General features: G+C 40.1%; 1 protein-coding gene and 1 pseudogene across 2 annotated transcripts in view; one reads left to right on the forward strand and one right to left on the reverse strand.

Moving 5' to 3' along the window:
* Positions 1-4056: 4056 nt before the first annotated feature.
* Positions 4057-25905, reverse strand: part of LOC129902182 (K(+) efflux antiporter 3, chloroplastic) — a 64532-nt gene continuing 42683 nt past the window's right edge. For both annotated transcript variants that reach the window (XM_055977263.1, XM_055977265.1), the window contains 12 exons: positions 24591-24641; positions 24058-24171; positions 23836-23937; positions 23618-23752; positions 23337-23518; positions 23130-23265; positions 22645-22716; positions 22470-22562; positions 22201-22362; positions 21839-21928; positions 21607-21768; positions 4057-4965 (listed from right to left, as the gene is read on the reverse strand). In XM_055977263.1, coding sequence (XP_055833238.1) covers positions 4465-4965; positions 21607-21768; positions 21839-21928; positions 22201-22362; positions 22470-22562; positions 22645-22716; positions 23130-23265; positions 23337-23518; positions 23618-23752; positions 23836-23937; positions 24058-24171; positions 24591-24641 — 1800 coding nt within the window. In that variant the 3' untranslated portion in view covers positions 4057-4464. The remainder of the gene's footprint in view (positions 4966-21606; positions 21769-21838; positions 21929-22200; positions 22363-22469; positions 22563-22644; positions 22717-23129; positions 23266-23336; positions 23519-23617; positions 23753-23835; positions 23938-24057; positions 24172-24590; positions 24642-25905) is intronic.
* On the forward strand, positions 15298-17376 carry LOC129902183 (uncharacterized; annotated as a pseudogene).

A 25905-nucleotide genomic window follows, 5' to 3' on the forward strand; every position in this document is an offset into this window, starting at 1 on the left:
ATTTGTAGACCTTGGTCGCGGGATTTAAGTGCAATTCCAGTAGCTTTTGATTTTACACACAGGTTCTATAGATGCTTTTGAAGATTCGTGGAAGGTCCTACGGACCATAGGTCCCGTTCGTAGGGTCACTTCGACATAATTTATTTGAGGTTATTTTGTACATTTACTATTCTTTTAACTCCTAAACTATATTTTTTTGAGATAAATTGGACAACCTGTATCTACCCAAACTCTTCAAACCTTCCTCATTCCCTTTCATTCTCTCAAAATTTTCTCTAAGGCACCAAGGGTTCTCTCAAGGGTCTTCTTCTCCATCAAGCAAGGGTTCAAGTTCAAGCTCTATTGCTTTTGGGGATTTGATTTTCAAGGTTTGTGAAAATTCACCAATGGAATCGTTTCATCCATTGAGTCCCAAAAGTTCTCAATTATTCAAGATCTATTTCACCCAATTTAATTAGGGTTCATGTCAAATCTTAATGGGTTCTTTTTATTATGATTCAATTGATGTTATTCTACCTTATTATGCATGATTTGACTAAAATACATGACTTATAATGGATTTCATATGTACCCATGCATTATGCTTTTAATATAACTTATGAACTATGAACTATGATCATGAATTTGATGAATGATTTATGCATGTTTTATGAAAAGGATGAAGTATGTTTTAAGAGTGCTTTTTAGTAAGTATCAATGATTTCTGAAAGGTTTTCTCACAATATGAAAGAAATCATGATTTAGCTGCTTAGAAAGTTAAGTGTCTATATGAATTATGTTATGAATCATGATTTGAAGGGAGTTATTCATATATGATTTTATGATGTGGATTGGTAAATTATTATTGCTTTTCCTAATGTTATGCTTTGATAATTGACTTTATCTATTCCATTAGGATTTAACTTAGCACTGAGAGGACTTGAGGTGGAGGCTTGGAAAGGGAGTCTCTAGTAGAAACCTCTAATCCCAAACTACGTGGCCCCGTATAGCACATATGATCTTACTGTCGGTTATGGTTAATATCCCACAAAATGACTATGTTTTCCTTAAAGCTTTTCACTGTCTTTTAAATTATTCATAGACCTCATCTCATGATTTACTATTTACTTACAAGTTCTTAAAGGATTTTTGGTCATGCATTTCATGTTTATGCCTACCATGGTCTCTTATGTATGTTATATATATATTTCTCATATACTTAGTACAGTCCATGTACTAATGCATACTTGTGCCTACCTTGTCTCATTATATAGGGTCTGACGCTTCTCATTACTCTCGTGGCTAGTACGAATTGTTATTGGTATTACATCGCTTGGTGAGGCCTCATGCTTCGAGGCCGCAACCATGATAATTTTTTATGTCTTTCTTTCTCATCACTTTCAGACTTAGATTGTTTGGGTGAGCTAGGGCTTGTCCTACGCCCCCGTCTACGTAGTAGATGATTGTCAGACTTAGTATGTATTTCCTTTTTTGTTCGAATGTTATGTTTGGGTTCTCTTTTATTGAGATTTTTATATTTGAGAATTATCTTCCGCATTGAGTTCTCTTTGATTATCATGATTATGCTATGCTAAGAGGCTTGTTTAGGGTCTTCCGGAATCCTATTCGTTGTATCACATCTAGGGTCTAGTATGGGTCGTGACAGTCAATTAGAGAAACTCTCCAAGAAAAGTAAAAGTATATTATTTTAGTAGTTGATAGTATTACATATCTCATTTGTAAAGCTTTACTTGTTTTCATTGCATTTACATGCTTTACTTTTAGTTGAGTTACTTCTAGTTCCGTTCAACGTATGTATTTCAGTTAGCTTATTGTTTCATTCAGCCGTATTACATATAATATATTTCATGTATTGATGTCATTCGGCGCTGCATCTTTAAATGGTTCAAATACATGTGTTCAGGATCAATAACATGTGCTCCTTTGAGACCTTCTTCTGTCGGCATAGTTTGTGAGACCTGCTTTCTTTCGGAGGGCTCCATTTATTTACATCTTTCAGTACTATTAGACAATTAGTTCTTTGTTTAGATAGTCGTGGGTCTTGTCCCAACACCTATCTCATTAGTAAAGGCTTCATGGACAAAGTTAGTGAGTCAATTCAGTCTTTAATATTCTAAAGTTTTAAACATCATCATCATCATTCCGAATGCCGGCCACGTCCAGAGTTAGGGGTGTACATGAACCGGGTTGGTTCAGATTTTTTACAAACCAAACCAAATCATTTGTGTCGGGTTATTAAATCTATAAACCAAACCAAACCAAAAAAAGTTGGGTTTTTTGATATCAATTTTTCTCGGGTTTTTCGGGTTTTTTCGGATTTCTCGGGTTTTTCATAGTATCTAATAAAAAGAACAGAGCAGTGCTTCTTAAAAAGAGTTCTAGTACAAAATATCAACATATAAGATGGAGGCAGAATATTGTTTGAAGTTTTAACTTTATAATATAACTTTATAAGATGGACTTTATTTGTATATTATTTAGATGGGTTTCTCAAGTCCAAATCTAAATGTAAAAAAAAAAATGATGAAAATTTTTTAAAAAATATTTATAAATTATATTTTAATAAATATTTTTATGTATAACATAATTTAAAAGTAGTATATCTATAATCGGGCCGGTTTGGGTTCGGCTTGACTTTTTTTAGTTAAAACCAAACCAACCTTATTATGGTCGGTTTTTTTTTTCAAACACCAAACCAAGTCAAACCAAACCACTAGTCGTTTTTTTTCTGGTTTGGTTCGATTTGTCAGTTTAGTGCGGTTTATCGATTTGCCCTGTACAGCCCTATCCAGTGTATAGGCTCGAGGCATGACACATAGTTTCAACAACTCATATTTTAATTGCAGTTACCTTACTCCTTTTTCAGTGGGATTAATATGGTTTGATCTCATATTTGATCCATGGTTAAATATCACTCACCCAACTTAAAATTGTTTATGCTAACCACTTTTGGACCAATATTAAAACTTTGAAGTAAAACCTTATTTAAAATATAATTGAAAAGTACACCTTTTAGTGCAAAAATAAAATTTGAACAAAAAAACATCATTAGCTAAAACACACAAAAACTCCAATATAGTGTGCTATTGTTTGAAAACTTCTACTTCATGTTAAACCATAGAGTTTCAATTTTTTACATGTGAAAATCCAAGACACCCTGATGAAGTTCAGAAACTCCCTTCATACAACCTCCAGCCGAATATAATGTAGGTTCAAACTTTAATATGTAAAACTTACTGTGCCAGTTCAAAAATTCCCTTTATGTGAAACTCCATCACTGTAAAATGAAGTTTCGAATTTTTACAAGTAAAGCTCCAGCACACTATAATGAAATTCTATAACTTTTCTAACTTTTGTTTAAATTTTTTCTGTATATGATTATGAACTAATACCTAATAATAAATAACATTAGAGTATTGGAATTCTGTAATTTTTCTAAATTTTTATTCTACATACGATTATGTATCAATACACAATACTGAATAACGCACATGATTACAACAAAAAACCTAAGTTATTAAATATACAATTGAATTTTAGTTGAACCAGAGTAAATTTTAGAACAAACATAAAACAATACATTAAAAATGAAAGTTTCTCAATAGATTGTGAGATGAGGAAAGAAAGTGATGGAAGGTTTTAGAAGCTGAAATTGAGACTTACAGGGGAAAATATGTATAAATAAAGTGAGATTTGTGAAGTTGATGCTGATGAAGATTATCAAGAATTGAAATATCAGTGTTTGTCATGAAACCAAAACTTTACACTTGGTATTTTCAAATAATTGCATCACTCCACTGTGGTTGTTGGCAGTCTTCTGACCTTTTCCTTTGAAGTAATATTCTCAAGGATGGTGATCATATTTCTATGATTTCTTTTTTTCTAATGTTAGTAAGATTCTCTTCTGAAAGGAATTCTTCTTTTACTGAAATTTGAAAATAACAGGTAGAGCACGGGTGTCCAAATCAAGAAGACGAGAAGGGGTATGGGCTAAAGTAGCCAAACTTGGAGCCTACTAAAAGAGACCTCATATTACATAACTGTTTGAAGAAGAAATTGATAGATTCAGTCATCATCTTTTTTTCTTTGAATAACCCGATAACTTTTCTTGTTTTCAGATGTATAAGCAAAATCTAACTGAGTTTACCTTCTTTTTGGATTGGTGAATAAAATCTAGCTAACACCCAATCCCATAAACTTGACTATGTACAATATATGATCACTAACAAATCTTCAATTTGTAAGACAATTTCCTAGCATGCTCGTGTCTCATCCTCAGTCATACATCAATAATGCAACTATCAAAAATTGGAATCTACAAAAAGTACTCACTGGAGGGATAGACCTAAATTGGATGCCTCCAAATGCAAGGTTCACCTTCTTGTTGTCTTTTTAATTTGTTCTAAAAGGATGGCACTCTTAAGCCAGGACCTTAGGTCGCAACAGCAGAACCAGCTGAGCACTCTAAGTTTGTTGGGAGATCTCACCTGCATCACTTTCCACACCATCACGTCTCGAGTTAGCTGGAAATGCACTCTCCATATCATCATCCTCAAACAGCTGTTCTCCATTTTCTAGATCATGAGATGGGTGGCTCTCGCCATTATCGGATGACTGATTAGCTGAAGCCAAACTGTAACATCTATCCCTTAGATCCTGTGTTGTGTCAGTTGACAGCGTGACGCCACCATCGAATGATTGATCAGCTGCAGCCAAACTGTAACTTCTATTCCTTAGATCCTGTGTTGTGTCAGTTGACAGCATGGCGCCATCATCGGATGACTGATCAGCTGCAGCCAAACTATAACTTCTATCCCTTAGATCCTGTGTTGTGTCAGTTAACAGTGTGGCGCCATCATCAGATGACTGATCAGCTGCAGCCAAACTGTAACTTCTATCCTTTAGATCCTGTGTTGTGTCTGTTGACAGCGTGGGTACTCCCTGGACAAAGTCTGCAGCTCTTACCTAATAAAGATGTTCTTGAACTTCGTTAATAGCCACATTTATCCAGCTTAAGCATATGAAAATAATCAGCAAAAACACAGAATATATAGCAGCTCGGAGAGTTGTAAGCATAATCAATGGAAACAAATAAGCTTATGTTTCAACTCCTTTAACTGTGAAGCCACCAGAAGCCTTGTATTTAAAAAACTCTCGTGTATCCATCCCATTTAACCTGTCCAAATGTGGATGCTTAGGAAGATCGACAAATTAGAACCTGTTTTGGACATTGACTAATTCATCTTTTTACTAATATGGTATAGGTTTAGAAAGAATTAAAACATATACACTACAGGTGATATTTAGAATATAAAATGTTCTGCAAATATTTACTCTTGAAATGGTGGTAAAGTTAAAGTAGGGTGGACGTACTATAGGGGTTAAAAGACTATCATCTTTAGAGACCACAAGCTTAGAGTGCCTTCTCTATTAAGCAAAAATCAAATTTTGAGCCTTAAACCTGCTGGGACAGATATCTGGAATCAATTAATCAGCCATCTTTCTCATTTGCAATTTCAGAAAGAACAAAAAGCTGAAAAGGGAAGAGCTCAAGCTAGTGACCCCTTTTCAGTGAAAGTTCAACCAACACATTTGCTCCCTCAATCAGTGTTGAACTAACATTTTGGGAATAGTTCCTTTGAAATTAAGATCTGAATTTGTTTGGATTAGACTATATTTAAAGAATAACCTACAAGAAAACTAAATTTGATCCAAGTGTAGTCATTGTCATAAACTTGGGCACACTCGGGACATATGCTATATTTTGCACGGTCCACCACCAAGTTATGATCCTATTGCTCTAAACGAATATAATGAGTTCCTTCAAAATCACGCAAGTAAGCAGACATCTCCACAAGTAGCATCTGTGGCTCAACCTAATCAATCATTCAATAATGCTTATACAGTGGTAAGAGGGAGACGGGTTTTGTAATGACCCTCCAGGTTATTTTTGAATTTAAGCATTCATTCCATCGTTTAGAGCATTCCTGTAGCGACCCCAAGTCATTTATGACTTGTTGGCCCTGACTGTTTGGTCGCCTAATCGTTCGTTTGGGTTTTAGGCCTGTTTCTCTGTTTTTGAGCTTTTATAACTTGAAAAATTGACTTCGGTCATACCTTTAGGAAAACTACCTCAGAACAGAATTCTGACGGCCCCATCAGCTCCGGAATGGTCAAATTAGGCTAGTAGCATAGTCGGCAGCAATATGTACAAATTTAGGACCATTTGGCACTTTTGCCTTAGAAATTTGGCCTATAGTTGACTTCGGTCAACATTCTAGGAAAACACGGTTAGATGAAAATCCTGATTGCGCGGTTAGTTCTGGAATGTCGAGTTTGGTCTAGAACGACCTTTCATTCGCTTTCTGAGGCTTTCGGTCTAATCCCGAGGCCCGTTGTAGAACTTGGTTCAAAATGGCCCTTGGGTGTGGGACCTACTTTTAGTCGTAACGACCTCGTATGGAAATTTTGACTGCGCCGTTGAGTCCGAAACATCAAATTTGGTGGGGTAGCATATCGCGTTTGCACGCACGGATTCCGAACAAATTTTGAGCACCCCATCAGAATAGAGACTTGAGAAATATTAGCTTTTTAGCTGATATCTGGTGCAGGTGGCTTTCCTCATCGCGTTCGCGAAGGAGCCATCGCGATTGCAATGAAGAGTTGACTGAGGTTTGACTCAATTGGTCTTCGCGATCGCGAGACCTTACCCTTGCTATCGCAATTGTCTGTTTGGGAGAAAGTCGCGATCGCAACACGTGTCCCCGCAATCACGAAGAGCAACTACCTGGTCTTTTAATTAAGACAAGAAATACAAACTCAGCTTCATATTCAAAGTTCAAGATTCGATTTCTCCTCCGGTTCTTGCTCAAATTTGGTGATTCAAAGGTCTAAACTCAAGAGAATTTCGTAGGAAATCCAGTGGTGAGCTCGGAAACTTGAGAGAGAGATTGGTTTGAGGTAAAAATGCATAATTAACCACTGATTCAGTTATTTTCGGAGTGAATAATTGTTGAACTTTAGAGAATTGTAACTTGGCCAATTTAACTCCTTTTTTAGTAATTTTTAAGGCTAAATTGTGGGGTTTTTCATAAGGAACATCGGGGTATGTTCGGTTTGGGTCATGGGGGTGTCGTTTGTGAGAAATAGATGATCAAGTTGCTTCTTTCTTTCACCTTCTTAGTTCAAAATATGAGAATTTTCGTGCATGCCCGTTTTGCATAGTTTCCTAACCCTATACTGTTTATCGAATTGGTTTGTGAGCTTGGGGAGATGTTTAGAACCTATTGTTGGGGTCAATTTCGAAATTTCGGACGCAGGTCCCACATTTCCCATTTTAGACCCCGAAATTGATCCGTCTCCAAATTCGATAATTGTAGTGTCATAACGACTGTATTAATGTTGTGATTATGTTGTTGATAGTGTGGCAGCATTCGGAGGCCACTCGGATGGGAAAAGCTCCGGTTTAGCGAGTTGGAGAACGCGTGGTCAGCTTACAAGTAGGCTACGGCTTTCCCTTTGTAAGACTGAGCAAGTTTAGACAATTGTACATTGAGTTGCATGAGTTTGGTGGGGTTGGGTGTCGAGCATGCTAAATTCCTAGAATCCATGTCCTAGGACTTATTTCGGGTAATTGTTGGACTATGTAAGCATGACTCCCGTGGTTGTTGGTTGTTCCTATCCTGTAATGAATGTTGTGCTTGTGGTAACACATTTTGAAGCATGTTTGGCCTTAGTCGAGGCTTAGACAAGTATTGCCTTAGACTTGCACGATTTTGGTGCCGTTGGGCCTTAAACCTTCTCCGACGTCGTTTTAGACGATTAGCTCCCTGTAGGCTGATATAGCAGACTTGAGTCTGATAGCCGGAGCCTTAGCTAGGAAGTAACTCATCTTGTGACCTTACCTCCATAATGCCCTATTCTCCTATCAATCCTGTATCGCTCGATTCTTGATTTCTGGACGTTGTCTTGGTGATTCGGGTTATAGTTGATTCGGGCTGGAGTAGTGCATTGATGACACTCGAGTTGAGGGTTCTCCATGTGATGCACGGTTGGTCGCTGATTTTAATTCGGACCTATCCGTTAGCTACAGATACCCGGTCAAAGTCCGTGGTCCAGCTTACTTGTGTTCGACTCATAAGCTATAGATATCAGGTTCAATTCCGTGGTCCAGCTTACCTGTGTCCAGGCTTCCTAACTACAGATACCCGGTTAAAGTCCGCGGTCTAGCTTACTCGTGCTCGACCTTTGGCTACAGTTATCCGGTTAAAGTCCATGGTCTAGCCTACTCATGTCGACTCATTAGCTACAGTTACTCGGTTGCAGTCCGTAGTCCAGCTTGCATGTGGTTAAATTCCTGATTTCCTGATGAATCTTCGATTAAGTCTTTGTCTACTCTAAGTTGTGGGTTGAGGTGTTAGAATTTGGAAATGGTTCGGTTCAAGGCCGAGAAATGGTGATACTATTGAAATCCTTTTGGTTCCGTTCATTTTCTTTCAACTATTCTTGCATCTGTCGAGTTTATGGGAGTCCATGCAAGCGGTTACTGGGAGCGTAGAGGAGTTAGTTAGATTCTTTCGCTTTGTTTGCTAGTACGCTCGTGCACATACCCATCTTTACTTCTTGTCCCGTCTTTGGTTTTGATTACTTACTCGCATTTCAGTTTACTTTTACTTAACTTGCTCAATCGACTTATGATGCCTACTAGGTACCTGTTGTTTTGGTACTCATACTATACTCTGCATCTGTTTCCGTGATGCAGGTCCGAGTACTAGCTACCGGCATTGATTCGAGCCAACTACTGTCGTGACCGGAGGCGAGGGTGAGCACATTTGCGTTCTTGATTTACCCGTCTTCTTCTGTACATATATTTCCTGTCTTTTTCTTTTTGAGACAACTTTGTTTTCGTAGTCCACTTTTGGGACTCATACTCTTTTATTAGGAGCTTTGTACATGTGACTTCCAGGTTCTAAGAGGGATCCTTTTGTTGTGTAAATATATTTAGTTGCTTCCGCCCGTTCATTGTATGCTCCTATTGTTGCTTTACTGTTTTAGATTAGATTGCAGGTCTTCTACCCTGACATCCCATTACTTGCAGTTCCGGAATATGGGTCGGCTTGCCTAATGGTGGGTCATAGTAGGCTCCATCATGATCGGAGAAATCGAGTCGTGATAATTTAGTATCAAAGCCCCAGGTTCACCGGTTTCACTTATACAGAGCAAACGTCTAGTAGAGTCCTACGGATCGGTGCGGAGACATCGGGACTTATCCTCAGGAGGCTTCAGGATATCTTTAGGAATGTGTCCCTTTTGTATCGCTGTCGTATAGTATGTGACTTGTTGGTTTTTCGAAATCTCACTTGTTCCACTCTTTTACAGGATGGATTACACGTGCGCCAGAGGTAGAGGCCGAGCACGAGGTCTTTCCAAGGCTGCAGCGCCAGCTCGGGAATGAGAGTAGACTCCGGAGCCGGAGGTGGAGCCACTAGTAGATCCAGTACACCAACAACCGGTGGCCTCGTGACCAGCCCAGCCACCACCCAAGCCAACCTCAGCTCCAGCCTTACAAGCGATGTTTGCCCAAATTTTAGCTGCCATTGGGGGTATGTAGCAGGCCCCAGCTCCCGCCGCTCCAGTACCGCAGGACCAGCGGCACCAATTGTTTTGCAGCCATCGGCACCGGCCGCTCAGCTAGATGATTTGGAGGGCGTCTTGCCAATCCTCGAGAAGAAGATGCTTGAGGTGTTCCTTAGACTATCACCACCGAGATTTTTTGGGGCTGTGGGTGAGGATGCCCACGAGTTTCTACTTGCCGCGAGCGGCTACAGACCTTGGGTTTAGTGGAGTTGAGAGGAGTTAACTTCACTTCTTATCAGTTAGACGGTCCCGCCAGGTAGTGGTGGCGTACCTACCTAGAGACCAGGCCAGCTGGGTCTCTACCGGTCACATGGGCTGAGTTTTCAAAGGCCTTCTTAGCCTGGTTTATCCCTAGGAGTGTCAGAGATCAGCTCCGGGATCAATTTTCACAATTGATGCAGGGCTCCATGAAAGTATCAGAGTACGAGGCCTGATTCCACGAGCTCTCCAGGTATACCGCCATGATCTTACCTATTGAGGAGGAGAGAGTTCGGTGCTACGTCAGGAGATTGAGGCCCCAGCTACGGATCGAGACTCAGTCTTTAGTCTCAGCGGGCCGCTCATTTCTGGAGGTGGTAGACCATGCCCGCACGCTCGAGCAGCTCTGTCGAAAGGCCCAAGGTGGTAGTGACAAGGGAGCTAGACAGGAGGATAGCCATGATGGGCGCCGCTTTAGATCCCGAGAGTCCTATGATAAATCTCGCTCGAGATTTCAGTCGGGTCAGTCTAGCCGCCCCTTCCAGGCCTCTCTTCAGACATCAGAGGGTGATCAATACCGTCAGATTAGTTCTAGTGCCGGTCCGAGGTGGTTCGCAGACGGGTTCTTCAGGCTGAGGTGGCCGACCTCCAGCTTTCAACCAATATTCGCAGAGGTGCTATGAGTGCCATTGAATTTGCTTCACTAATAGGAGCTAGATCATTGGTCCCGCGAGTACCCTTAGTGCAGGCTAGCCTTACCAGCTACACAGGTAGGTAGACCCGTGCCCGCACCAACACCTCCAGTTAGAGGTGGAGGCCAGGGCCAGGACCGCAGTGGTGGTCATCAGGGTGCATGGGAAGGTCCCCAGGGAGGCAGGTCAGGAGGCAGAGTCAATACGCAGGGTAGCGGAGCCCAGGCCCATTTCTATGCAGCTCCAACTAGAGCAGATGCTGAGGCCTCGGACGATGTGATCACAGGTATGATTTTATTATGCCATCAGCCCGCATCCGCTTTATTTGATCTAGGCTCCACATATTCTTATATATTTATTTATTGTGCCCCTCGACTGAGTATGACCCCTGAGCCATTATTTGAGTCGTTGCGTGTTTCGACCCCGGTAGGTGATTCTTTAGTAGTGCCCTGCATCAAACTTTATTGCTTTTGGGGATTTGATTGTCAAGGTATGTGGGAATTATTCTCTCGTCTACTTCGTCTTGCCGCACCTCCCAGTCATAAAGTAGCCTCATCACCCACCATTGACTCCTCTGTTATTGCATCTCAATGTAATGACCCTCAAGGTCATTTTCTTCTTTTTCGATATTTTCAGCATTTAGAGCTTTTCTGTAGCGACCCCAAGTCATTTATGACTTGTTGACACTGACAGTTGGTTTCCTTGTCGTTCATTTGAATTTTACGCCTGTTTCCTATTTTGGAACTCTTGAAGTTTAAACAATTGACTTCGGTCAAAACTCCAGGAAGACGACCTTTGAATGGAATTTTGATGGTTCCGTTATCTCCGGAATGGCCAAATTAGGCTAGTAGCATGGTCGGCACGAGCATCGAGCCTTACGGTGAGAGTTTGAGCCATTAGGCGTTTTAGCCTTTAAGCTTTAGCCTAAGGTTGATTTTGGTCAACAATCTTGGTAAACACGCTCGGATTGAAATTTCGTCAATGCGGTTAGGCCTAGAATGTCGAGTTTGGTCTACAATGACCTTTTCGTTCATGTCCCAAGGCTTCCGATCTCATTTTGAGCCTTTTTGTAGAATTGGAAAAATTTATGCTTGGGTAAGGGACCCACATTTTGTCAAGACGACCTCGACTGGAAATTTTGACTGAGCCATTGAGTCTGGAACATCGAATTTTAAGGGAATTTTGACTGTTGCGATAGTGAACCTCTCTCTGTTAGGTCTTCCCGATTACGAGGTCACTATCGCGATCGCGATGTGCATTTTCCTTGAAGCTCGCAATCGCGAGCATAGTGCTCTGCGATCGGGATGCATTGTTCGTATGGTCTAAAGTTAAAAGGCAGACGCAAACCAGCCCCGACCCTCATTTTCTTTCTTCGATTTTGGGAGCTAGGGACCTCCAATTTGGGCGTTCCAAGTATGTTGGTTTCGTGGGAGTCGTGGCTACATGTTGGTAGGTTCAAGGAAGCGTGAAGGTCGTCAGTTTGAGGTAATTTCTTGCCCAAAGGGGCTGCCCTAGCTTGGTTTAAGATTTAATGGTGTTTTGAAACGTTGGGCTGATTTAGGTTGTTTTGAGCATCTATTTGTGCCCCATTTTGGGGTACAAGCTGAACAATGCATTTAGAACATTTTCACAGAGTCATTTTCGTGATTCCCATCGCGGGTCCTACAATTCTGTTTTAGACCCAATTTTGGGTCCGTCTCCAAAAAATACGATTTTGGTGTCAAAACGTTCGTATTGACGAAATGATCGATATTTTTATAGCATAGAGGCAGTTGAGTTGATTTTTGAGTGAAAAGCTACCGTAAAGTGGATATGGAGTGCGCGTCTTCGGCTTCAAAATATTCCTAGTTTTTTGGTTCCCTGTGCCGGTGAAAACCTTAGGCTAGGATGCCTTATGACACTTCCAGTCTAGTTGGTAAGATTAATGATTATGCTTTAGTTTGGCCTTGGTTAGCCTATTTTAGGTGGCTTGATTCATGTTTATGATGATTGGCGGATTTGTGCCTGAGACTGAGATGTGGTTTGATCCTTAGTTGTTGTAGCCATTGTTGGCGGGAGTTTATGAGACTTAGTGTTCCTCATTATTGTAGCACAGTTGTGTTGAAGCCTTGGTGTAGTGGTTTCCAGCCGGTTAGGCTTGTGAATTACTATTGGATTTTGTTTCTAGATTTAGAGCTAGATTCCCCTATGCTTTCTTTTTGCCATTTGGCGGGGCTAGCTGTGGTTGTAAATCTCGAGGTTATATTCCCAAATCGATTTGAGGTATTGATTGACTAGATGAGCACCTGTTCCTCATTTTCCTCCTCTTTGTCACCCAGTTAGGGTTGAGTTTCCTTTTTGGCCTTGTGATTGAGTTATAGTGGTAGAGTTGAGCTTTCGGCCTTAATTGTAGGTCGGATACATTTGTTAGCCTAGTTTTCATGCTCTAGAGGGTAAGGTGCTTGTGGTGTCATTATTGTATGTGATTGTGCATGTTGTTTGGGTGCTGGTGATAGCATGCATTGCATTGGATCATTGTTTTCTCATGGATGTAGTCGAGCCCGGTGCGTGCATTGGTTCTTAGCATTGATTTGAGAAAGTTGGATTGTAACCCAAATTATTTTATACTGATTTTCGAAAGGGGGTCGTACTACCTTTATTACTACTATTTTCAGTGGCTTGGAGGCATCAAGGATGCGCTCATTTTATGATATTGACTCGAGGCATCGAGTATGCGCTCTTTTTATTATATTGATTCGAGGCATTGAGGATGCGTTTATTTTATAATACTGACCCGGTCATAGAGATTTTCGACCCTTTTTATACTGATTTGGCTATTTATCTCCAGTCACCGCGGCAGACTGTATCTTGATGATCAGATATATAGATTGATATAAGACCTGGATCGGGACAGGGCGTTGTCGAGTCCCCCCATGGCGATCCCATAGAGGGGCATGGATCCTACTTCCTGGTTGGGACTGGATGTAGGTGTATATATCTTGGTATGAGGCACTTGACACAGATGGTACTACTGGTTTTACTGCATTACTTTCCTTCATATATGCATTGCCTTTCACCAACATAGTTGTTTGTGCCTGTCGGTAGTATGGGATGCCGTACAGATTTACCTATTTGTGAGTGAACTTCATGGGCACACAAGGGCTCGGGAGGTATTGACTTACTAGTTGCAAATTTGTGGCGATATAAAGGGTGGTCTCTTGTTTGAAGGTAGTTACTGTCCTTGTTCTTATTTATCTAACTTTTGGTACAGGGATTTAGTTGATACGGTCCTTGGAGCCTTTTTGTGATATTTGTGCTTACTTATGTTAGTAGGTTGTCATTTAGGTTGTCGTGTTTAGGTCTTGGGCTGGCGCCACCAGGTACTTCCTTTGCTTTCTTGATTGTTTCCTATCTTCTTTCTTCCTTATATTAGATGTTCTTATTGCAGGCTTCCGTATTATTGTTGTTAGTTACTTGTGATATATACTCCTTGCTTACATGCTCTTTATACTTGCTTTATACTTGGAGCTCAGTCGGCCGATGCATACTGAGTGACACTTGTTGGTACTCATACTATACTTCTACACCATGGAGATCATAGGATGGATTTTCACTATGATTTAGATATTGTGCAGAGCAGCTGTTGGATTTTGGAGACTTAGGTTTAGCTCTTGGCGGTCAGAGTTGCCTATCTCCCTCCGTTTCAGCTTGGACTAGTCTTTATTTTGTATTCGGAGACAGTCTGTATTACTATTATTATCATTGTATCTGTATGAACCTTGTTCTTCCTTATTTGGTTTAGTAGCTCAACTACCGACTGATACCAGGTCTTGGAGGTAATCTTGTTGTATTTATCTTATTCTTCTCTTATTATAATTGTTATTATTCATTTCTTTCCTTCCGCTTGTGATGGTCCGTTGCCTATGGTTTTGGACTGTGGGGTTAGGCTTACCTACTGGTGGGTTGATAGTAGGTGCAATCATTACTTGAGAAATCGGGTCATGACACTCAAATCATAGATAAACAAACATATTAATCTATGGAGAATCAGCGAGGAGGAGGGCATTTTGGGAAACCTCGATCGAAGTGTAGTCATTGTCATAAACTTGGGCATACTCGTGACATATGTTATATTTTGCATGGTCCACCACCCAGTTATGATCATATTGCTCTAGAGGAATATAATGAGTTCCTTCGAAATCGTACAAGTAAGCAACTATCTCCACAAGTAGCATCTGTGGCTCAACCTAATCAATCGTCCAATAATGCTCATATTGCTCATACAGTGGTAAGAGGTAGACGGGTTTTCATAAGTTGAGAGTGGGATAATGGAACATAGGGTCGCTTATAGGGAAATCCATAGAGCTAGTGAAGAACTTTAAGAGGAGAAAGATTAATATAGCTTGTGTCCAGGAGACTAAATGGATAGGTTCCAAAGCTCGGGATGTGGATGGATTTAAATTATGGTACTCAGGAGGCTTAAGAGATAGGAATGGAGTAGGTATTCTAGTCGACACGGATCTTAAGGAGTGTGTGGTGGAGGTAAAGAGGATCAGTGATGTTTATTAAGCTAGTTATCGGCAGGCTTATTGTGAACGTTGTTAGTGCGTATGCACCCCATGTGGGCCCGGATGAAGAAGTCAAAAGGCTCTTTTGGGAGGATTTGGATGAGGTAGTGAGAGGTATACCGAGTACCGAAAAGATTTTCATTGATAGAGATTTCAATGGTCATATCGGTACAACTTCTAATGGTTTTGATGATGTCCATGAAGACTTTGGTTATTGCAAACTCGTGTTTTCTGAAGAGTGATAACCATTGGTCACCTTTAGTAGCACGGTAGCTAGGACAAAGATTGACTACTTACTCCTCCGGAAGGGTGATAGAGGCCTTTGTAAGGATTGCAAGGTTATTCCGAGTGAAAATATTACTACCCAACATAAGCTTTTGGTGATGGACTTGGAGATTAAGAGGGATAGGAGAAAGAAGACAATTTATGACCGACCAGGATTAGATTCTCACGAGATAGTGGAGAATTTGATTGGTTTAGGATCCTGGAGTAGTAGCGGAGATGTGAACAACATGTGGGACATGATTGCTGGTTGCATTAGAAAAGTTGTTATCGAGGTTCTAGGGATATCGAGAGGAATATTTGGTGGTCGTCAAGGAGATTGGTGGTGGAATGGAGAAGTACAAGGCAAAGTGAAAGCTAAGAAGGTTGCCTATATGGAGTGATTGGAGTGCGTGGATAAGGAGGAGAAGAGTAGGCTTAAAGATATCTATAAGAAGGTGAACACGGAAGCGAAATCGGCGGTCACCAGTGCTAAGACGACAACTTTTGAACGCTTATATGTCTAGTTAAGGGAAAAAGGTGGGGATAAGAGATTGTATAAGTTCGCCAAAGCGAGAGAGACAAAAGCCCGCGACCTGGATCTAGTAAAGTGCATCAAGGACGAGGAAGGTGAAGTGTTAGTGGATGCGACCTCTATCAAGCAAAGGTGGCAAGCTTACTTCCACACACTCTTAAATGAAAAAGGAGACATTGTACTAAATGATTTGGCGTACTCTCATAGTCTTCAAGACTTTGGATACTGCAAGTATTTTAGGGTTGAGGTAGTTAGACGTGTTATTAGCAGGATGAGGAGGGGGAGAGCGACCGGGTTCGATGAGATTTCGGTGGACTTTTGGAAGAGTACTGACAAGGCAGGTTTGGAGTGGTTGACTAAGGTGGAGTACTATGATTCCATTGTACAAGAACAAGGGTGATATCCAAAACTGTAATAATTACAGAGGTATCAAATTGTTAAGCCACACTGAAGATTTGGGAGATAGTGGTGGAGATGAAGGTGAGGAGAGGAGTGTCAATATTAGAGAATCAGTTCGGATTCATGCCGGGGCCGTCGACTACTGAAGTAATCCATCTTATGCGGAGACTGGTGGAGAAATTTAGAGAAAGAAAAATGGATCTTCATATGGTGTTCATTGACCTTGAAAAGGCCTATAACAAAGTTACAAGGGATGTTCTCTGGAGGTGTCTAGAGGCTAAAGGTGTCCCGATGGTGTATATTAAGGCGCTAAAAGACGTGTATGTTGGAGCCAAGACTCGGGTTAGAATGGTGGGAGGTGAGTCAGAGCATTTTCCTGTTGAGATGGGACTACATCATGGATATGTGCTGAGTCCTTTTCTTTTTGCCTTGGTGATGGATGAGCTGACACGGTCTATTCCGAAGGAGGTTCCATGGTGTATGCTATTTGCGGACGACAACCTGATGTTTCTGTTGCAAGTAATTCTTTTGCTTGTGTTTCACAATCTAGTACTCTTGGATCATGGGTCATGGACTCAGGCACTTCTGACCATATCTCTGGTAATAAATCACTTTTGTCTGATATTGTTTATTCACAATCTCTTCTAGCTATTACTTTAGCTAATGGGATCCAAACAAAACCAAAAGGGATGGAAAAGCCAAACCCTTATCTTCTATCACTATAGACTCCGTTCTTTATGTCCCTGGCTCTCCTTTTAATCTGGCATCCGTTAGTCGTTTGACGCATTCCTTACATTGTGGCATATTCTTTTTTGATGATTTTTTTCTCATGCAGGACCGCAGTACGGGACAGACAATTGGCACAGGACATGAATCACAAGGCCTTTACTATCTTAGCTCTTCAAATTCCTTCATGGCATGCTCCGTTATAGATCCTTCAGACCAGATTCACAAACGTTTGGGACATCCGAGTCTATCCAAGCTGCAAAAGATGGTGCCTAGTTTGTCTAGTTTAAACTGTGAGTTGTATCAACTTAGGAAACACAATCGTGCTACATTTTCATGTAGTACTGAAGAATCGGTGAAGGAATCGGAGCTGCTATAGAATCAACATCTTACTCTTTAACGGCAAGCGCAACAACGAGAAGAGTTCACGCTCTTCTTCTTACAGTAAGTGCTGCAATTGAATCAGCTCTTGATGCAATAGCTCGTCTTTTATTTCCCTTTTTTCTGAGAGAGATGTCGTCCTTCCAGTTCCTGATGAATTGAGTCCGCCATCTATTTCATAGTAATCACGAAAAGCAAGCCAAGTGGATCAAGGCAGTGGATTGTGAATCCACCACGCGCGGGTTCAATCCCCGTTGTTCGCTTTCTGGATTATTGCCGATGTAATCATAAAAAGCGAATTTTTCAAGGACCGGATAAACTTTGATTTTCGGCTATTCAGAGTCTATTTTTTCATTAGTTCATTCTGATATTTGGGGTCCTAGTAGAGTTAGTTCACCTTTAGGATTTCGTTATTTTGTTAGTTTCATTGATGATTATTCAAGATGCACTTGGGTTTTCTTAATGAAAGATCGTTCTGAGTTATTTTCTATATTCAAAAATTTCTTTGCTAAAATACAAAATCAATTTGGTGTTTCTATTTGTACTTTTCGTAGTGATAATGCCTTAGAATACTTATCCTCTCAATTTTAGGAGTTTATGACTGACCATGAAATTATTCACCAAACATCTTGTCCGTACACCCCTCAACAAAATGGTGTAGCAGAAAGGAAGAATAGGCATCTCATTGAGACCGCTCGCACTCTTCTCATTGAATCTCATGTTTCGTTGCGTTTTTGGGGTGATACAGTCCATGCGTCTTGTTAGTTAATTAATAGAACGCCCTCATCCTCTATTCAAAATTAGGTTCCACATTCCATACTATTTCCTTAGTCACGTCTTTACTTTATCCCCCCTTGTGTCTTTGGGAGCACATGCTTTGTTCATAACTTAGCCCCAAGGAAAGATAAATTAACCCCTCGTGCCCTCAAATGTATCTTTCTCGGTTACTCTCGAGTTCAAAAAGGGTATCGTTGTTATTCCCTGAACTTCATTGATACCTTATGTCCGTCGATGTCACATTCTTTGAATCTCAACCTTACTATACATCTTCTGATCATCCTGATGTATGTGAGGTCTTACCCATACATCAGGTCTTACATGTACCGACTTTTGAGGAATCTGCAGTCTCTCCTACATCTCTAATATTAGTGCCACCACTCTCGACTTATCATCGTCGTCCGCGTCCAGTTGTAGTCCTAGATGATTCATGTCATGTACCGGACTCTGCGCCTACTGCGGACTTGCCTCCTTCTAGCCAACCAATTACACTTCAAAAAGGTATACGATCCACTCGAAATGCTAACCCACAATATACTTTCTTGAGTTATCATCATTTATCCTCACCACATTATGCCTTTGTATCATCTTTGTCCTCTATTTCCATTCCTAAGACTACAGGTGAAACACTCTCTCATTCTGGATGGAGGCGGGCTATATTGATGAGATATCTGCATTACATACGAGTGGTACTAGGGAGCTTGTTTCCCTTCCTACAGGTAAATCAATTGTTGGTTGCCGTTGGGTTTATGCAGTCAAAATTGGCCCAGATGGTCAAGTTGATCGACTGAAGGCTCGCCTTGTTGCCAAAGGGTATACTCAGATATTTGGGCTAGATTATAGTGACACTTTCGCTCCTGTGGATAAAATAGCATCTGTCCGTCTTTTTCTATCTATGGTTGTCGTTCGTAATTGGCCTCTTCATCAGTTGGACATCAAGAATGCTTTTTTGCATGGTGATCTTGAGGAAGAAGTTTATATGGAGCAACCACCTGATTTTGTTGCTTAGGGGGAGTCTAGTATCCTTTTATGTCGATTGTGTAGGTCACTCTATGGTCTGAAACAGTCTCCTTGAGACTGGTTTGGGAAGTTCAGCACAGTAATTTAGCAATATGACTCGTAGTGGAGCTGATCACTCTGTCTTCTATTGACATTCTACATCAAATTTGTGTATTTATTTAGTTGTTTACGTTGATGATATCGTTATCACTGGCAATGATCAAGATGGTATCACTAATTTGAAGCAACATCTCTTTCAGCATTTTCAGACTAAAGACCTCGGCAAACTCAAGTATTTTCTAGTTATTGAGGTTACTCAATCTAGATCAGGTATTGTTATTTCTCAATGCAAAAATGCCTTAGACATTCTTGAGGAGATAGGAATGACGGGATGTAGACCCATTGACACTGTTATGGATCCAAATGTTAAACTCCTTCCAGGACAAAGGGAATCACTCGATAATCCTGAAAGGTATAGACGACTGGTTGGAAAGTTGAATTATCTCACAGTGACTAGACCTAACATCTCTTTTCCTGTGAGTGTTGCAAGTCAGTTTATGACTTCTCCTTGTGATAGTCATTGGGATGCAGTTATTCGTATTCTGTGATATATAAAGTCAGCTCCCGGTAAAGGACTACTCTTCGAGGATCATGGCAATGAGCATATCATCGGATATACAAATGTTGATTGGGCAGGATCGCCCTCTAATAGATGTTCAACATCCGGATATTGTGTTTAAGTAGAAGGTAATTTGGTGTCGTTGAAGAGTAAGAAACAGAGTGTGGTTGCTCGATCTAGTGCAGAAGCAGAATATCGAGCAATGGTTGTAGCAACTTGTGAGCTAGTTTGGATCAAACAGTTGCTAAGAGAACTAAAATTTGGAGAAACCGGTCATATAGAACTTGTGTGTGATAATCAAGTAGCCCAATCGCATCAAATCCAGTTTTTTATGAGAGGACTAAGCACATTGAGATTGATTGTTACTTTGTCAGAGAAAAGATACACTTAGGAGATATTGTTACCACATTTGTGAAGTCAAGTGATCAACTTGCAGATATCTTTACCAAGTCTCTCACCGGTCCTCGTATTAATTATATTTGTAACAAGCTAGATACATATAATTTGTGTGCACCAGCTTGAGGGGGAGTGTTAGAATAGGAATAGGTGTACACAATTCTACATAGAATAGGAAAAGGTGTACACAATCCTACTTAGAATAGGAATAGAAATATGAATAGTTTATAGTATCCAACTTGGAAAAGGATTGTTTTATAATGTCTATAAATAGGGTCTTTGTGTAATATTGTTCTTACACAATTCAATAATATTTTTCTCCTATATTTCTCACAGGTAGGATGGTCAAGGGTGGGGATTGGGGCTATTCGGTGGGTGGGAGGAGACAATGAACTTAGAATGTCACTTATGGAACTTGATTTCCCTACTTTCATTAGAGAAGGCATTTTCCCCATTTTAAAGGAGCTTGATTTTTTAGAGAAAATGTTTCGAAAACATTTTGACCAACCAAACATGAGAAAATTGGAAAACCTCCATACCAAACACTCGCATCTGGTTTTGATTTTGAGTGTCTATAAAAAGGTTCGTGAAGGGAGATCGCAATATATAATTGTTTAGTAAGAGAATATAAACAGTTAAACTTCACTGCGGGCATTGGTGAAGTTTTATTGCGATAACCTGGGATATTGGATGCTTGGATAGTCAGGAAATATTGCACCTTCGAATTGCTATCAGGCTGAACTGCTGGTTCACTTCTACGGCCTCAAACTAGCCCATCAACAGAACCTTACCCCTCTCCAATAAATCTTGATGCACAGAAGGTCATCACTAGCATAATGTCTCAACATATAGCTCACTCATCACTTTTTAAACTATTGCAGATACTTGCACGGATTGCTAACTGATTCCTTGATGGAGCATGTCTAGAGGAAACAAAATTGGGTAGCACACAAGCTGGAAGAATATGGATGCGAAGAGGTGAACGACAACTCCATCATTGTGTTTGAAGACTCTCCACTTTTTGTCAAGGACGCACTGCAGGAAGCTATCAATGGGAAAGAATATCTTCTTCAAGGAATAGCCAACCCCAACCTTTTCCCCCTTGTAATGACTTTTCACAAAGTCGCCCCTCCCATATCCCTTTTTGTACTGACTTGCATACGAGTCCCTCCTTTTTGTATCACACAACACTCCATGTACTTTGGTAGTTTATTAATATAATCATTTGTTTGGACCAAAAAGAACGTAGGTAGATACACTCAAAGATTTCAGACCATGAGAACCTAGTTCACCACACCCAAAAGTCAGCTAGTGGTAGACCACCAGTACTGGAAGGAATAGATGGCAAACTTAATGTTCCAACACTAGTAAATTCATAATTAATATTTATTCAGGCATATGGAAATAAAGCATATATATGTATTCTTTAACGATTGGTACCTGTAATGGTTTCATAACTTTAGACACCTGATTATCAGATTTATCAACAACCTCTTGCGCTTGCAGCTCCATAGAATCTCGAATAAGTTGACTTAGAAAAGTTACATCATCAGACATGATACCAAACCCTTTTAGAAGTTTAGAGCCAAGCTGTAAGCTTGTCTGCAGAAAAATATATAGGGCATGATCAGAATTAACATAAAGAAAAAAAGAAGAATTGCCATGGCTTTACCTCTGCACTTTCAAGAATGGCATCTGTTGCTCCAACTTTCTTCAGATCTAATAAATGCATCACATCCTGAGCTCGTGCATATATTGGTACCTGTAAAATTGATATTCAGTCGAGAAATAGCAAAGGTCAGAATTGATGACCCTGAACCTGACACTATGATGAGTCATAAGAACCCAGATGTATTTAATGTATCCAACACCAGCGATGCACAAGAATAGTTACAGCTTTGTACTTTTCATCTATGTAAAGTTTTTTTATCCATTTTGAATTGGATTATCCTCTTCAATTTTGTAAAATTGAACCTTTTCCCTAAATTCTCCATTGCAGCCCGATATACACAAGAAGGGATGGGGGGAAAGTACCGCTGGAAAGGCTAGTCGAATTCTCTGGACAGCTTCTGTGGTCCTTTCTTTTCCTCTGTACATGACCATGACTGCTTTCGGAGAAGATATACCAGCAGACTGCAGGACTGCAGGACGTGAACCATCACCATAAATAACAGGAAAACCAAGTTTTGTAGAAGCCTGTTGCAGTGACATGGACAAAATATCACTAACCAGTTCCTTTGGTTTTCCAACAAGAACATGCAATGTTGCAATTGCACACAACTTAATCTATGAAATAAAGTAACCTTTACAACAGAAGGATCTAGATCAAAAGCAACATATTGCAACTCCTCCCCATCACTCGAAGCTAGTGGTGTTGATAATAAATTGGCAAGGACCTATATGAAGATAGAAAAACAAACCATCAGAAAGATAAAGCAGGGCTTCTTCCTAAGCAACAGCGATCCACAATTGCATTACCTGACCCATTTGGCCAAATCCAAGGATGACTACTGGTTCACTCAGATCAAAGTTTTCCATTTCAGCAGTTCTCTGAGATGATCAAGAATTACATTAGTAGTTATAAGAACAATTAACTTCTGATTCACGTTGGTCAGAGACTCCAAGAGCTTGAGGACCTCAGATAATAACTCTGCTCTATTTCAAATCACCTCAGGAGAAAGAGACAGCAAAGCATATTTTTTATCCTGAACAGATGAGGCAATCAAATATTATACTAGACTATATGTGACACACAGGAATTTCAACAAAGTTTCGTCCTACATGTTTACTGAAAACTAAAATACAGTTTATCCGTTGCTAGGGTAATCTCAATGTTCATATGTGAAATTTTAAGATTCAGAGAGATGAAGAAATGAGATAAAATTCAAAGAGGGAGATATTGCTCATGGATAAATCAATTTCATTACATTCCCTCATATTCCAGGGACTGGTAAAAGACTTACATCCTCATTGTCAAACTTCTCACCAACAAACTCAGAAGCTCTTCGTCCAATTTCATTAAGTAACGGAGTCAGTGCCATAGATAGTACAACAACAATGATAAGTAGTTTATTCAGCTCGAGTGGCAGCACTCCTAGCCTACAGTAAAATGGTTGTATTATCAGTTGAAGAAAATTATTCTATTTCACAGAACTTCAGATGGAACTCACCTATTCGCTAGGGAAAAGACAACAAATCCAAATTCTCCTCCTTGAGAAAGAAGAAATCCAATTCTCACACTCTCCTGAAGGGATAGTCCAACTCGAGGACCTATTGCCGTTATGATCAATGTCTTGATAACAATCAGACCAGCCAACAGAGAAAGCACATTTGGCCACTCCCGGAAAAGAAGCTGGCATGAGGTTAAGAATTATGTGCAATTAGAGAAAGGGTTAAAGACCCACAAAGAGTGCATACTACACAACGTAATGAAGGTCATACTTGAGAATACCTGCATATCAATAGAAGTTCCAGTAGTCACAAAAAATAAACCAAGAAGTAATCCTCTGAATGGCCTTATATCAGCTTCAATCTGAGTACGGAAATTTGTTTCTGCAAGCAGAGCCCCAGCTAAAAATGCTCCAAGCTGCACCATGGGATAAATATCAAATGATGGACTCAACTCCTCTCTGGGTCAATTGATATTACTTTTTCAGAGGTGTATCTGACCGTGTCACTAAAGCCCAACTTCTGCGTTAATAGTGATGTTCCTGCAACAGTCAAAAGACAAAGTGCAACAAAAGCTTCCGAACTTCTTGTTTCTGCAACAACCTATTACCGATAAAAACAATCTATTGATTCAGCTGTAAAAATACAAGTGTATTTATTCACTGTGCCTATATTCTCCCCTAATTTATATGTTATTCTTGGCCAAAGAACAATGATGAGCACCTCAAAAACTCGCCTCCATATGTATTTCCCTCCAAAAGAAAGCAACCCCAGTCCACCTAAAGCCTTCAGACTTTCTTTTGCAAGCATTGGCCAAATACTTTCTTCTATCAGATTCTGCAGAGATTTGAAGATAAAATAATTCTAATAACAGTCATAAACACATACAGCAGCAAGGATAGAAACAAAAAATGGCATGTCCGTTAGCTTGATCCCACATCTGTGTAAAATATTTGCGAAATTACCTTATGTACCCCATCCAAGGAAATTTTGACAAAGTTGGGGAACTAATTTATCTAATAGAGAGTCATTGACAACTCTTGCAAAATAATTTATCTAATAGAGACTCATTGATAACTCTTGCAGTTTAACATATCGTCCATGATGAGATATTTTGACCTCTCATACTTAAAGGGAGAAAACCTATCTAAGTAGTTAAAATAATGATGCTTAGAGACAGATTTTAAGCATAATATTTTCAAACTAACTGCTCAAAGAAAATTTATAAACATTCGAAATTTCCAAGCTCCACGTACCTGGGTCTCCAGCACCGGTAGAATGACTAAAAGAGGCACAACAGCAATATCCTGTGTATATCAAGAAGCACAGAACAAATGAGGAAAGATTAATGGGCAGCATATTCCCTGGCTACTCACACCATTGTCCCTGAATATAATGCAGAAAGGGAAATAAGACCTTTTCACCATTCTAAATGTAAGTGAGGTACGTAAGAGGATTTAAATGTCAAACTTGTAGACCTATTAGAACTATCAAAAGTTCTAGCTCCCTGTTTACTAGGTCTCCATTTTCCTTTTCACTCCCCCTTATAGGGAGGATGTTGAGAATATTGTCATAAAGTTGGAATGAGTCTGATCAGATATATGAATATACAGTGGAGCAGAATTTTGACATCCAAGGCAGATTCATAATCATCAGTGCGGAACAAGGAGTTCAGAGGAGTAGTATTATCATTCCGGAACTCTCACATAATGTGGGCTGGGTTGATGTTTAAAGAGATTATTTCACAGAAAAGGCCAGACAACTACATGGTAACCCACCAGGGAGTTATTCAGAGACAGTCTAGCCAAAGGGGTTGACGGAAGAAGACCTGGGGTGAAAAGCAATCAGTAAATTATATGTGGTCTCCAACATTACTAAACAGAGGTCGGAATCTCTTCAAAACTGTTTGGTAGACAACTTTGTAGATCTTAGCAGAGAAATCCCAACATGCTCAGATGTAACTAGATAGGGACAATTTTTTTATAAAAAAAATAAATAAACAAGATAGGTACAGAATATTTGGGAAGTATCTGGAGGGTCAGTGTATTTGAAATGAATGAGTTCAATTTCCTATCCGAATTCCCATCAAAGGAGGAGGCACAAAGTGTCCAAATGGATAAATGGTGCTGGAAAAATTTGGCATTGAACCTTCAATGGTGGTTATTGAAGACAGGCTGTTTTTCCAAAAAAAACATTTGAACAGGAATTGGTATGGATCAGATTACTAGGGATACCTTTATATTTGTGGTCTGATAAGATGTTTAAAGAGATTGAGAAGAAGTACAGTGGGTGGTTAGAAACTGAGGAAGACATATCTTTGAGAAACCATCTCCGATGGACTAGATTAAGAATCGAAGGGCCACCAGATTTTATGCAGTCAACGATACAAGTGGAATTAGAGGAATTGATCTTCAAGACTCCTCTATGGGTAGAAAGAACAGCAATAGTTTGAAGGAAAATGGCCGGAAGGAATTGCAGCGCCGCCAACAATGTGACTCTCAGGTGGTCTGATTTAAGTCTAAGGTCCTCTAGAGAAGATGCAAGACCATTGGGTAATGGGGTCCTTCGGTG

The sequence above is a fragment of the Solanum dulcamara genome, chromosome 9 (genome assembly GCF_947179165.1).
Source record: "Solanum dulcamara chromosome 9, daSolDulc1.2, whole genome shotgun sequence".
In the NCBI taxonomy this organism is placed as follows: Eukaryota; Viridiplantae; Streptophyta; class Magnoliopsida; order Solanales; family Solanaceae; genus Solanum; species Solanum dulcamara.